The following is a 14,502-nucleotide window of genomic DNA, read 5'->3' on the forward strand; positions in this document are numbered from 1 at the left end:
ATGGTGTGTTCTCTCTCTCTCTCTCTCTCTCTCTCTCTCTCTCTCTCTCTTTGCAGCAGTATGTTTTCCAGGCTGAGTGAGTGGTTCTGGAATGAACGCCTGTGGTTTCCAGTGGGTTTGGGATGGGCTGACCTGCAGGATGGCGATGGTCGCATCTTTGCCAAAGGCTCTGACCTCTGGGTTACCCTTCCAATAGCCCTGGCCTTCCTTATTATACGCCAGATATTTGAGAGGTTTGTCAAGACCAACCTCATCATCAATCAGTACATCATCAGTGTAGAGGTGTATGCAGGACAGGGGTGTGAGGCTTTTTTAAAATAAATTCCCTCTTTGATTCACCCACTTGAAATATTTTCTCATGAGCTTCAAAGTAAACAAATTTGTCATTTAAACCACCATGCTGCTGACGAGGATGGCGCATTTACGAAAGATGAATGAAAGGATGCAACACAGTGCACTTTCATGTGAATGAATGCGGCCTTACATCATGTGAGCTTCATAGCTATATTTATACACACCTGTGTGTAGCATGAAAGTAAAAACCCAGTCATGATGCCCACCTCTAACTCTGTGGCTGTTTAAAAAGACAATGAAGTGATTGATTCCAGAAGAATTGGGCCAAACTGAAATGCACAAGAAACTTTGCAAGATTAGTAAAATAATAAATAAACAGTTACAAGCTTTTTGCACATTGGATGATGTAAGTACTAAGCATGTGCAGATACTTGGTTAGGTAATACATAGTTAGGTCCATATATATTTGGACACTGACACAAATTTTTTTTTTTTTTACCTGTTTGCTGAAACATATTCAAGTTATAGTTATATAATAGACATGGACATAAAGTCCAGACTTTCAGCTTTCATTTGAGGGTATCCACATTACAATTGGATGAAGGGTTTAGGAGTTTCAGCTCCTTAACATGTGCCACCCTGTTTTTAAAGGGACCAAAAGTAATTGGACAATTGACTCAAAGGCTATTTCATGGGCAGGTGTGGGCAATTCCTTCGTTATGTCATTCTCAATTAAGCAGATAAAAGGCCTGGAGTTGATTTGAGGTGTGGTGCTTGCATTTGGAAGATTTTGCTGTGAAGAAAACATGCGGTCAAAGGAGCTCTCCATGCAGGTGAAACAAGCCATCCTTAAGCTGCGAAAACAGAAAAAACCCATCCGAGAAATTGCTACAATATTAGGAGTGGCAAAATCTACAGTTTGGTACATCCTGAGAAAGAAAGAAAGCACTGGTGAACTCATCAATGCAAAAAGACCTGGACGCCCACAGAAGACAACAGTGGTGGATGATCGCAGAATAATTTCCATGGTGAAGAAAAACCCCCTTCACAACAGCCAACCAAGTGAACAACACTCTCCAGGAGGTAGGCGTATCAATATCCAAATCTACCATAAAGAGAAGACTGCATGAAAGTAAATACAGAGGGTTCACTGCACAGTGCAAGCCACTCGTAAGCCTCAAGAATAAAAAGGCTAGATTGGACTTTGCTAAAAAACATCTAAAAAAGCCAGCACAGTTCTGGAAGAACATTCTTTGGACAGATGAAACCAAGATCAACCTCTACCAGAATGACGGCAAGAAAAAAAGTATGGCGAAGGTGTGGTACAGCTCATGATCCAAAGCATACCACATCATCTGTAAAACATGGCGGAGGCAGTGTGATGGCTTGGGCATGCATGGCTGCTAGTGGCACTGGGTCACTAGTGTTTATTGATGATGTGACACAGGACAGAAGCAGCCGGATGAATTCTGAGGTATTCAGAGACCTACTGTGTGCTCAAATCCAATCAAACTGATTGGTCGGCGTTTCATAATACAGATGGACAATGACCCAAAACATAAAGCCAAAGCAACCCAGGAGTTTATTAAAGCAAAGAAGTGGAATATTCTTAAATGGCCAAGTCAGTCACTTGATCTCAACCCAACTGAGCATGCATTTCACTTGTTAAAGACTGAACTTCAGATAGAAAGGCCCACAAACAACAACTGAAAACCGGTGCAGTAAAGGCCTGGCAGAGCATTAAAAAGGAGGAAACACAGCGTCTGGTGATGTCCATGAGTTCAAGACTTCAGGCAGTCATTGCCAACAAAGGGTTTTCAACCAAGTATTAGAAATGAACATTTTATTTACAATTATTTAATTTGTCCAATTACTTTTGAGCCCCTGAAATGAAGGGATTGTGTTTTAAAAAATGCTTTAGTTCCTCACGTTTTTATGCAATCATTTTGTTCAACCCACTGAATTAAAGCTGAAAGTCTGTACTTCAACTGCATCTGAATTGTTTTGTTCAAAATTCATTGTGGTAATGTACAGAACCAAAATTAGAAAAATTTTGTCTCTGTCCAAATATTTATGGACCTAACTGTATCTTCAAGAGGCACCATATTATCACAGACAATATCCCAGTGGTCTAATTAGGAAAACGTTGCGCATGTGCGGTAACTACTGGATAACTTTTACAGTGGTGCTTGAAAGTTTGTGAACCCTTTAGAATTTTCTATATTTCTGCATAAATATGACGGAAAACATCAGATTTTCCCACAAGCCCTAAAAGTAGATAAAGAGAACCCAGTCAAACAAATGAGGCAAAAATATTATACTTGGTCATTTATTTATTGTGGAAAATGATCCAATATTACATATCTGTGAGTGGCAAAAGTATGTGAACCTTTGCTTTCAGTATCTGGTGTGACCCCCCCTTGTGCAGCAATAACTGCAACTAAATGTTTGCGGTAACTGTTGATCAGTCCTGCACACCGGCTTGGAGGAATTTTAGCCCGTTCCTCCATACAGAACAGCTTCAACTCTGGGATGTTGGTGGGTTTCCTCACATGAACTGCTCGCTTCAGGTCCTTCCACAATATTTTGATTGGATTAAGGTCAGGACTTTGACTTGGCCATTCTAAAACATTAACTTTATTCTTCTTTAACCATTCTTTGGTAGAACGACTTGTGTGCTTAGGGTCGTTGTCTTGCTGCATGACCCACCTTCTCTTGAGATGGACAGATGTCCTGACATTTTCCTTTAGAATTCGCTGCTATAATTCAGAATTCATTGTTCCAGCAATGATGGCAAGCTGTCCTGGCCCAGATGCTGCAAAACAGGCCCAAACCATGATACTACCACCACCATGTTTCACAGATGGGATAAGGTTCTTATGCTGGAATGCAGTGTTTTTCCTTTCTCCAAACATAACGCTTCTCATTTCAACCAAAAAGTTCTATTTTGGTCTCATCTGTCCACAAAACATTTTCAATTGCCTTCTGGCTTGTCCACATGATCTTTAGCAAACTACAGATGAGCAGCAATGTTCTTTTTGGAGAGCAGTGACTTTCTCCTTGCAACCCTGCCATGCACACCATTGTTGTTCAGTGTTCTCCTGATGGTGGACTCATGAACATTTAACATTAGCCAATGTGAGAGAGGCCTTCAGTTGCTTAGAAGTTACCCTGGGGTCCTTTGTGACCTCGCCGACTATTACACACCTTGCTCTTGGAGTGATCTTTGTTGGTCGACCACTCCTGGGGAGGGTAACAATGGTCTTGAATTTCCTCCATTTGTTCACAATGTGTCTGACTGTGGATTGGTGGAGTCCAAACTCTTTAGAGATGGTTTTGTAACCTTTTCCAGCCTGATGAGCATCAACAACGCTTTTTCTGAGGTCCTCAGAAATCTCCTTTGTTCGTGGCATGATACACTTCCACAAACGTGTTGTGAAGATCAGATGTTGATAGATCCCTGTTCTTTAAATAAAACAGGGTGCCTATTCACACCTGATTGTCATCCCATTGATTGAAAACACCTGACTCTAATTTCACCTTCAAATTAACTGCTAATCCTAGGGGTTCACATACTTTTGCCACTCACAGATATGTAATATTGGATCATTTTCCTCAATAAGTAAATGAACAAGTATATTTTTGTCTCATTTGTTTAAGTGGGTTCTCTTTATCTACTTTTAGGACTTGTGTGAAAATCTGATGATGTTTTCGGTCATATTTATGCAGAAATATAGAAAATTCTAAAGGGTTCACAAACTTTCAAGCACCACTGTATATACTTCCGAGATGACATTTTTTGTTCTAAAGGTAGTATGATGGTCATTCCAATCTCTGCATCTTTTTCTGTGAAAGGAATCCAATAATACTTTCTCAAGTATTACCTTGAGAAATACACAAGATGGACTTTTGTAGTAATTGTAGTGCACTTGTAGGACTGTGGCACTTCGGCTGGCCTCGGCGATGGGAGTGAAGGAGAAGGTGAGGATGCGGGCAGCACCCAATCCAACACTGGAATCGTACTTCTGCACCATGAGTAAACATCCAGCACAGGTGTGTGTGTGTATATATATATGTGTGTGTGTGTGTGTGTGTGTGTATATATATATATATATATATATATATATATATATATATATATATATATATATATATATATATACGTGTGTGTGTGTGTGTATATATATATATATATATATATATATATATATATATACATACACGTGTGTGTGTGTATATATATATACACATGTGTGTGTATATATATATAATGTGTGTGTGTGTGTGTATATATATATATATAAAATTGTGTGTGTATGTGTGTGTGTATATATATATATATATATATATATATATATATATATATATATATATAAAAAATGTGTAATATTCTGCATAATGCTACAATAAAACGTACGCAGGGTGTTAAGTATATAATTATTGATCATGTAAAGCAGAATATTTAACACTTACGGATGGCATGTGTCATGACTTTGTTACAATCAGACCTAAAGCATTTTAAAAACAAACACAAAAAAAGAGGTTGATCAGATCTGCTGTGGTACAAGAGGAATAAAACGTGTCAGGCTACATCACACTAACCCATCATGAAACATCATGCCCCGTCATGTTTTTTATTCCTTGCACAGCAAAACCCCAGGTTGGATTTACAAATTTTAAACCTGATTCTAGGCGTTTTTTCACATTACAAGCTTGAAATGGTCTTGCTCTTGATAATTTTATGCTAAATTTAATCATAAAAAAACCCCCAACAAACTAAGAGCAGGCATATCGGATTCAATTTCAGTCTAAATTGCTTGAAACTATTCTCATTGAAATACAGAACAACATACTTTTTACAGAATTAAAATGTTTATCTATTCTTGAGATATTCAGTCAAGTTTATTTGTATAGTACTTTTAACAATAAACATTGTCGCAAAGCAGCTTCACAGAATTTGAACGACTTAAAATATGAGCTAATTTTATCCTTAATCTATCCCCAATGAACACGCCTGTGGCAACGGTGGCAAAGAAAAACTCCCTCAGACGACATGAAGAAACCTCGAGAGGAACCAGACTCAAAAGGGAACCCACCCTCATTTGGGCAACAACAGACAACATGACTAACATTAACAGTTTTAACATGAAATCAGTTTCATTGAATGTTATAAACTCTTCATTGATGGAAACTTGAGTGCAAAACTGTTCATGACAACTGCAGTCCTAAAGTTAGCAAGTCAACTGTAGTCCTCAGCCATAAAACCATTACTGTAAGTGTCCAGAGCGTCCTCCAAGTGTGACTTTCAACTGCCCACATGGGGCCGTCCTCTACAGGAGCGATGCGATGAGACTCCAACCAGACACAGGGCACCAGGATGGATCAAGCAGGTGCGAGGGGCAGAAGAGAGGTCAGCATCTCAATCCCAGGACTGGCATGTAACTCAGAGGGACAGATTTGGGGGGGGAACAAGCAGGGACTCCAGCAACTAACTATGACAGCATAACTAAAAGGGGAGAGCCAGAAGGTAACATAGGCATGAGAGAGTCCCGGGACATAAAGCAGCCAGCCAGTACACAGTCAACAAACTCGAGTGAGCAAGCGAGTGGGGGACTGACAGCAACCATACTTCCCAGTTTACCAAAACGCACTATGTTTGAGGACCCTCTAGATCTACACCTTTACCTCATAAACACCATTAACAAAAGGCTTGACTAGCCTAGACTAAATGCTGAGACTGCGTCTGATTCCCGAACACTACTTGGAAGGCTGTTCCATAACTGTGGGGCTTTGTAAGAAAAGGCTCTGCCCCCTGATGTAGCCTTCACTATACGAGGTACCAGCAGATAGCCTGCACCTTTTGATCCACGTAGGCATGGCGGGTCATAGAGGAGCAGAAGTTCACTCAGGTACTGTGGTGCGAGACCATTCAGTGCTTTAAAGGTCAATAGTAGTACTTTATAATTGATACGAAATTTGATTGGGAGCCAATGCAGTGTGGATAAGACAGTGATGTGGTCGTATTTTCTAGTTCTAGTAAGGACTCTGCTGCTGCATTTTGAACTAACTGGAGCTTGTTTATGCACTTATTGGGACATCCAGACAGTAAGGCATTACAATAATCCAACCTGGAGGTAACGAAAGCATGAACTACAGTAGTTTTTCCCCGTCACGTAGTAATATTAAATTTCTTATCTTCGTAATATTTCTGAGATGAAAGAAAGCTATCCGGGTAATGTTATCAATGTGAATTTCGAATGAAAGACTGGAGTCAATAATCACTCCGAGGTCTTTTACTGCTGCACCTGAAGAAACAGAAAGGCCATCCAGAGTTATACAGGCTGTGTAATCAGAAAACTTACTTCTACCGTAGCTGCATGTGGTCCGAGTACAAGTACTTCAGTTTTGTCAGAGTTAAGCAGAAGGAAATTAATAAGCATCCAGTGTCCTTTACACATTCATCAATTCTATTAAGCTGGTGTCTCTCATCAGGTTTTGCAGAAACGTACAACTGTGTGTCATCAGCATAACAGTGGACACTAATACAATGTTTACGAATAATATCACCCAGAGGTAACATATATAAAGAAAAAATCAGTGGACCCGAGACAGAACCTTGTGGAACACCAGACTTTACCTCAGTACGTCTAGAAATAGAAATAGATGCACCATTTATATCAACCTACTGATGGTGATCAGTTAAATTAGACCCGAGCCGGGAGAGGGCCGTTTCCTTAACTCCCACAACATATTTTCTAGTCTATCCAGAAGAATGGAATGATCAATGGTATCAAATGCTGCACTAAGCAGCGAGACACAGCCCTGATCAGACACCAACAACATTGGCAACAACAAATATCATTCTGACCACTAAGATCTCAATATTTATTTATTTATTTATTTATTTTTGTCAAAACTAGAGTTATTCTAAAATGGTTATTTTTAGAACCTGTTCCCCGTTGGTTGAAATGAGGCATTAGTGTGCAAAAAAACCTTGTTTTAGTAGACAATACTCCACATCAACCACTACTGCTCCCTGGGTGCTGTTAGCATGGCTGCCCACTGCTCTGGGTATGTGTCTGTGCTCATTGCTCATGTGTGTGGGTGTGTGTGTTCACTGCTTCAGATGGGTTTAAATGCAGAGAGGAATTTCACAAGTGTGCGTGCGATGAATGAAATTCTTTATTTTACATTAATCAGTTTAATTTGGAAAAAAAAAGTAGGTAAAGCTATGAAAACTCACTTCAAAGTCTCCTGTGAATCATAACATCAAAACTAGCTGATGGAAAATTTTACTGAATACTTAATCTGAAACACTGAGAGCGAGAGAACACTCCTATAACAGTTATCGGATTATTCATGAGTAATCCAGTCAGAAACTGATCAGAAGAGAGCCTGAACGCTTTCCCGTGACTCAAAAAGCACCGGCAGTTTCCCGACATCATGCGAGCAGTGTGTGCACTCTGTTGTACCAACGTCAACCTGCTGTTACTCCCAAAGTACTGAACAGATCTTAATGAGGAATTTCTTTGGAAAGCATAAATTATAAGCCTTTTAATAATCATATTCATGATAGGAAATATTCAAGCGTTAAGCAATGACAGATTTGGAAACTTGGATAAGCGTCTGCATGCACAATTTTCATACCATGGCCAGCGAGCGTCTGATATGCCTGCTAAAAGAGTAAGAAAATTTAAACCGTGACATTTAATAAAGATGTCTAGAAATGGGTTTATGCCTTTTTATATATAATTTTTTTGCAATCCTTTTGATACTAGATAAATCTGACTATATATTGTGGATATGTCCATTTGTTTTCTGTATCTGTACAGAGTGTGGTGGAGAGTTTAAGTAAACAGACAGGCTATTCCCAGCAACAGGTGCAGAGGTGGTTCCGGAGACGGCGCAACCAGGAACGACCCAACCAGCTCAAGAAGTTCAGGGAAGCAAGGTACATGCAAAACTTGCATATCCCTAACACAGTATTTGCATACAGGTGATTTAAAAGTGGCTATTAAACCATTAAGCACTCTTTTAGAAACTTCTGCTTTCATTATCTAGTGTGTGTGTGTGTCACAAGAATGCAGTTTTGACTTTTATTTATGTTCAGGACAGAAAAAAGCCTAAAAAATGTAGGCACTTTTAGCCATGCAGAAACAAATCACTGAGGCAGAGGAGTTTGGTTTCATCAACTTGGTAAAATGTGCATCACACTGGTGCTGGTTCAGTCCTTTTCATGAAGATGAAATTCAGTGCTTTGATAACCGCATTCATAACATCAAAGGTGTCCGATTCGTTTTAGGTAATTGTACCCCTTTTTACACAAACAGGAAATGGGTTCCGTTCTTGTTTGTGCACCAAATATTGAACCTTTCAGGGCATTTCAATCTAAAATGAAATGGTTTAGAACCTGAAAATTTGGTTCCCAGCTGGAACCAAAATATAGCTTGTTTTTCCAGCACAAACCCTGATTACATCAGTGGGTGTGTCAGTAGTTTGAGAGGAAGCAAAGCACAGCAGTGGAGAACGCAATGGAAATGGATACATCTTTAGAACAAAATGGACTGAAAACAAACATCTGCAATAATGGAACAAAAGCTCAGAAGTAATCACTGCACTCCGCCATCAACTGTTTACTCCAGTTGTGAATTGTGCAATGTCCTCCATTCATGACGCATCTTTGATGGCAACAGTTCCACTCGAAACTGGTGAAAACATGGGCCAGTTCTCTAGCTGGCACCAAGTGTCAAAGAATCCTGAATGGAACCTGTTCAAGACCTTGTTCCCTGTTGGTTGAAAAGAGGCATTCATGTGCAAGAAAACTCATTTTAGTAGACAATACTCTGCATCAACGACTATTTTTACCAAAAAAAATTTAATTGTGTGTATGGGGAAGCAACTAGGGTGACTATCAAGAGGAGTTAGTTTTTAATGTTTAACTACTGATGATTAGTTCATGCTTATGATGCAAGGTACCAAATTGTGTGTGTGTGTGTGTGTGTTTATTTATTTATTTATTATTTTGAACATGCCTTCATAGACAAATGAGTATTTCAATATTTTAGAGCGATGCTTTCTTTAAAAAGCAGACATTTTTAAACACTTCTTTAACTTTTTATATTTAAAGATTTACTTGTATAAAGGGAAGTGGGTCCCCCCCACACACACACACATGACAATATGTGTGTTCTTACAGTTGGAGATTTACATTTTACCTTCTTGCGTTCTTTGCTGGCCTGGCTGCTCTCATTGATGTGAGTATATCTGAACTTGGCCTTAAATCAGAGAAGCATCATTATGTACAGTATGTATAACCCCATTTCCAGAAAAGTTGGTATATTTTCCAACATGCAATAAAAACAAAAATGTGATTTTGTTAATTTGTGTGAACCTTTTATTTAACTGACAAAAGTACAAAGAAAAGATTTTCAATAGTTCTACTGACCAACTTCGTTTATATATACAAAATACAATTAAGTTAGAATTTGATGCCTGCAACACACTCAAAATAAATAAATTGGGACAGAGGCATTATTACCATTGTATTACATCACCTTTCCTGTAATAACACTTTTTAATAATATGGTATCTAAGGATACTAATTTTTGCAGTTTTGCAATTGGAATTTTTGTCCATTCTTGTTTGATACAAGACTTCAATGGCTCAACAGGCCGTGGTCACCGTTGTCTGATCCTTCTCTTCGTGATGCGCCATACATTCTCAATAGGAGAGAGAGCTGGACTTGCAGCAGGCCAGTCAAGCACATGCACTCTGTGTCTACAAAGACATGCTGTTGTCACCAGTGCAGAATGAGGCCTGGCATTGTCCTGATGAATTGAGCATGGACTTCCCAGGAAGAGATGTAGCTTTGATGCATGTCTCTCTAAAATCCCAACATATGCTCCAATTTATCAGTGGTACCTTCACACACATGCAACTCAACCATGCCATGGACACTGATGCTGGCTTTTGCACCTTTCTCTGATAACAAACTGGATGGTCATGTTCACCTTTGGCACTGAGAACTTGATGTCCGGTTTTCCTGAAAACAAGCTGAAATGTGGACTCCTCTGACCACAGCACAGGTTTCGGCCTTTCAGTCTTTCGGCCCATCCGAGAAGAGTTTGGGCCCAGAGAAATCAGCAGTGTTTCTGCATAGAATTGATGAATGGCTTCCTCCTTGCATAATACAGTTTCATGTTGCATTTCTGGATGCAGCGGTGGACTGTGTTAAGTGACAACAGTTTTCTGGATTATTCCCGAGCTCTTGTGGCTATATTTGCCATGTTAGCATGACTGTTTCTCAGGCAGTGCCACCTAAGAGCTTGAAGGTCATGCACATTCAAGTGTTTTTTTCCAACCTTGCCCTTTTCACAATATTATGTACTGTCAATTTTGAAAGACCTAAACTCTTGCATTGAGAAATGTTCTTTTTTGAATTGACTAACAATTCTCTCACAAATTTTGGCATGACTGGGTGAGCCACAATCCATCTTTGCTTGCAAAGGCTGAGCCTTTGGTGCTGCTCCTTTTATACCCGGTCATGATGGCGATTAACCTGCTTATTGTGAAATCTTCCAAAGTGGTGTTACTTGAATATCCTATAAACTTTTCGGTTTTATTTTTGCCTCTGTCCCAACTTTTATTTATTTATTTATTTATTTGAGTTGTTGCAGGCATCAAATTCTAACTTTGTTTATATTTACAAAATACAGTTAAGTTGGTCTGTAAAACTATTGAAAATCTTTTTTTTACTTTTGTCAGTTAAATAAAGGGTCACGTGAATTAACACAACATAATTTTTGGTATGTATGTAGTTAATGTATGTATAAAACTGTATCTGTGTGTACAGAAACCCTGGTTCTACGAAATGAAAGAGATGTGGAAGGGCTTCCCAACACTGGTAATGTCTTCTAACTTCAATTCCTACATTTGGTTGAAATGCATGTAACCGCTTCCAAGTTGTCTACCACATGATGAGGGCTAGCACATTTCCTTCAAGACGTATGTTTCAGCTGCTCATGAGGCAGCTTGATGTGTTGGAGCAGTTGGCACGATCTTCCAATTTCATAGACATGAGTTAACAGATCACTGTGTCTAATGGCAAAAGAGAGGAACACCATCTTTCTCAGCCAGAACAGAACCAGTAATGTTGTTCTCCACACACAGCACACGGGCATTTAAACTCTAAATCTCCCAGTGATGTGGTAAATACTTAAGTTATCAGTCATAAGTAGCAATTCTGGAGGGCTGCGGTCCAGCACAGTTTGATGATTACATTGCTCAAGAGCTTAGCAGATCTGGTAGAACAGGGAAATGACCCTTGTCTCCAGGAGCAATCAGTTATTCCAGCAACTAAAGGACACCTTTTTAGAGCAGTCTCTTCCACATTCTTGAACTTCTGTGTTGTGGTTCCTGTTGAAACAGTAAAGAACTATTGGCATATTTTCAGGAATACAAGGCAGATATTTTAAGCAGGCTCTGGAGTGTCTATTATATATAACTTTTCGTTCAGCCAGTTAAATCAACATGTGAACAAGTAAAATTTTTTTTCTTCAAATCCTAAGAGAAGTCACATGTACAGTCAAGCACAGCAAAATTCCTCCTCTGTCTTTAACCCATCTGAAGCAGTGAATGTGCACACACGAGTGAGCAATGAGCACACACACATACCCAGAGCAGTGGGCAGCTATGCTACAGTGCCTGGGGAGCAGTTGGGGTTTAGGTGCCTTGCTCAAGAGCGCTTTAGCCATAATACAGAGGGAGGGGAAAGTGCTGTTCTTTCACTCCACTCCCCTCATGTTTTTCCTGCCGGTCCCAGGAATTGAACTGGTGACCTATGGGCCCAAAGATGCTTCTCTGACCTTCAGGCCATGGCTGCTGGTGTTGGCATCGCACATGCTCATGTATTGTTTGATTTTTGTGGTTTGAATATAGTTTGAACATTATTGGATTATTTACAGTTATCTATTTGTGAAGTAATGTCTAATGCTGGGTGAATCTGATTTCAGAAATGGTAATCTTTCCACAATTCAGGAAGTGTTTATGGCCAAAAGTATGTGGACACCTGACCATCACACCCATATGTAGTTCTTCCCCAAATTATTGCCACAAAGTTGGAAGCACAAGGGTCTTTGGGCCCAAGGGTGCTTCTCTAACCTTCTCAGGCTATGGCTGCTCCCATGTGTTAGCATCGCACATGCTCATGTGTAGCTTGCTCAGAAAATAAAAATGACAATCCAACCTGATTAAAACCCAGGTCCACACCTCAAGCTTAATAAGTGCCCAACAGCAACACTGCTTTAAGCGAGACAAAAAATAGCATTATCATTTCCCATCACTGTAAATAAGAGGCCCAAACTTGTTCCAGCATGACTGTGCCCCTGTGCATAAAGTGAACTCTGTGAAGAAATGGTGTGTGAACACTGGAGTGGAAAAACACAGAGCCCTAACTGAAGTCAACCCCACTGAACACCTTTGGGGTAAATTGGAACACCGGCTGAACCCTAGACCTCTTCAGTGCCTGAGGAGCAAAGGGGGAATAAACCTGGAATGGGATGTTCAACAATGACATATGGGTCTGATGGCTAGGTGTCCACAAGTATTTGGCCATGTAATGTAGCAGTAGTCTCAAAACATTTCCCATGTAAATCTAATGTGGGTGTTTTTTTGTTTTTTTTTTAAATTGAAGGCCAATCAATCCATCCATCCATTTTCTTCTGCTTATCTGAAGTCAGGTTGCAGTGGCAGCAGGGTATTCCAGGCATCCCTCTCCCCAGCAATGCTTTCCAGTTCCTTCTGGGGGATCCCAAGGCACTCCCAGGCCAGATGAGCTATATAATCTCTCCAGCATGTTTTGGGTCTACCCCAAGGTCTCTACCCAGTTGGACATGCCCGGAAAACCTGAGCGCCTTCCTTTGGAGGAGGCATCCTAATCAGATGCCTGAACCACCTCTGCTGACTCCTTTCGACATGAAGGAGCAGTGGCTCTACTCTGAGATCCCTCTGGATGTCTGAGCAACTCACCTAATCGCAAAGGGTGAGCCCAGCCACCCTACAGAGAAAGCTCATTTCAGCTGCTTATATCTGCAATCTAATCCTTTCGGTCACTACCCAAAGCTCATGACCATAGGTGAGGGTTGGAACTTAGATTGACTGGTAAATCGAAAGCTTTGCCTTTCGGCTCAACTCCCTGTTCACCATGACTGTCCAGTACACATTATTGCTGATGCCGTCCTAATCTACCTGTCCATCTCGCGCTCCATTTTTATCATCACTTGTGAACAAGACCCAGAGATACTGGAACTCCTTCATTTGGGGCAGCAACTCACTCCCAACCCAGAGGGAGCACGCCACCATTTTCTGGCAGAGAACCATGGCCTCAGACTTGGAGGTGCTGACTCTCATCCCAGCCACTTCACTCTTGGCTGCAAACTCCCAGTTCATGCTGAAAGTCACGCTCTGAAGAAGCCAACAGAACCACGTCTGCAAAGAGCAGAGATGCAGTTCTGAGGTTCCCAAACCGGACACCCTCCTCACCCCGGCTGCACCTTCAGATCCCATTCATAAATATCACAAACAGGATTGGCAACGAGGGGCAGCCTTGGCGGAGTCCAACACCCACTGGAAACGTGTTTGACTCCGTGCCAAGAATATGGATACAGCTCACACTTTGTACAAGGACTGGCTGGCTCATAGCAATGACCCGGGCAACTCCAGAAAAGGAAAGAGTCCAACCTCTCTCCAGGAGTTTGGTTTCAGAACCGGTGCTACGAGTATGTGTGGAGGCAAGCCCAGTTGGTATCTCCATATCTAGTTGGTATCACTCTGCCTCCTGCACCAGCTCTGGTTCCTTTCCTGCCAGAGAGGTGACATCCCACATCCCAAGAATTAGTCTGTGCTGCTGAGGATCAGCACGCCCAGGCTCCCACCTTTGCCTGCTACCCGGCTCACAATGCATCCGACCCCGGTGCCTGTCCTTGCGGGTAGTGAGCCCAGATGGCGGCGGCTCTATGTAATTTCTGTGCCCGGCCGGGCCCCATGGGCCAAGGCCCCGTCACCAGATGCTCGCTGGTGAGCTCCCCTCCCAGGTCTGGCTCTAGGAGGAGGCCTCAGTTTCCTGCTCCTGGGTGAGGTGCTGTAGCTCCTCCTTTGACATTTCATCGGGGTCTATGAATTGCTCTTAGTCTGGCCCCTCCCCTGGAGCCA

At 41.1% G+C, this 14,502-nt stretch overlaps 1 protein-coding gene across 6 annotated transcripts in view; it reads left to right on the forward strand.

The window, feature by feature from the left end:
- cers2a (ceramide synthase 2a) overlaps nt 1-14,502 on the forward strand; it is a 111,179-nt gene that overhangs the window by 56,288 nt on the left and 40,389 nt on the right. For 3 of the 6 annotated variants that reach the window (XM_060904942.1, XM_060904935.1, XM_060904937.1), the window contains exons 2-6: nt 57-233; nt 4,230-4,347; nt 8,127-8,245; nt 9,491-9,548; nt 11,147-11,197. In XM_060904942.1, the coding sequence (XP_060760925.1) occupies nt 61-233; nt 4,230-4,347; nt 8,127-8,245; nt 9,491-9,548; nt 11,147-11,197 (519 nt within the window). In that variant the 5' untranslated portion in view covers nt 57-60. The remainder of the gene's footprint in view (nt 1-56; nt 234-4,229; nt 4,348-8,126; nt 8,246-9,490; nt 9,549-11,146; nt 11,198-14,502) is intronic. The other 3 variants (XM_060904940.1, XM_060904941.1, XM_060904936.1) reach the window with 3 other exon arrangements.

This window comes from Neoarius graeffei, chromosome 22 (genome assembly GCF_027579695.1).
Source record: "Neoarius graeffei isolate fNeoGra1 chromosome 22, fNeoGra1.pri, whole genome shotgun sequence".
Lineage (NCBI taxonomy): Eukaryota > Metazoa > Chordata > Actinopteri > Siluriformes > Ariidae > Neoarius > Neoarius graeffei.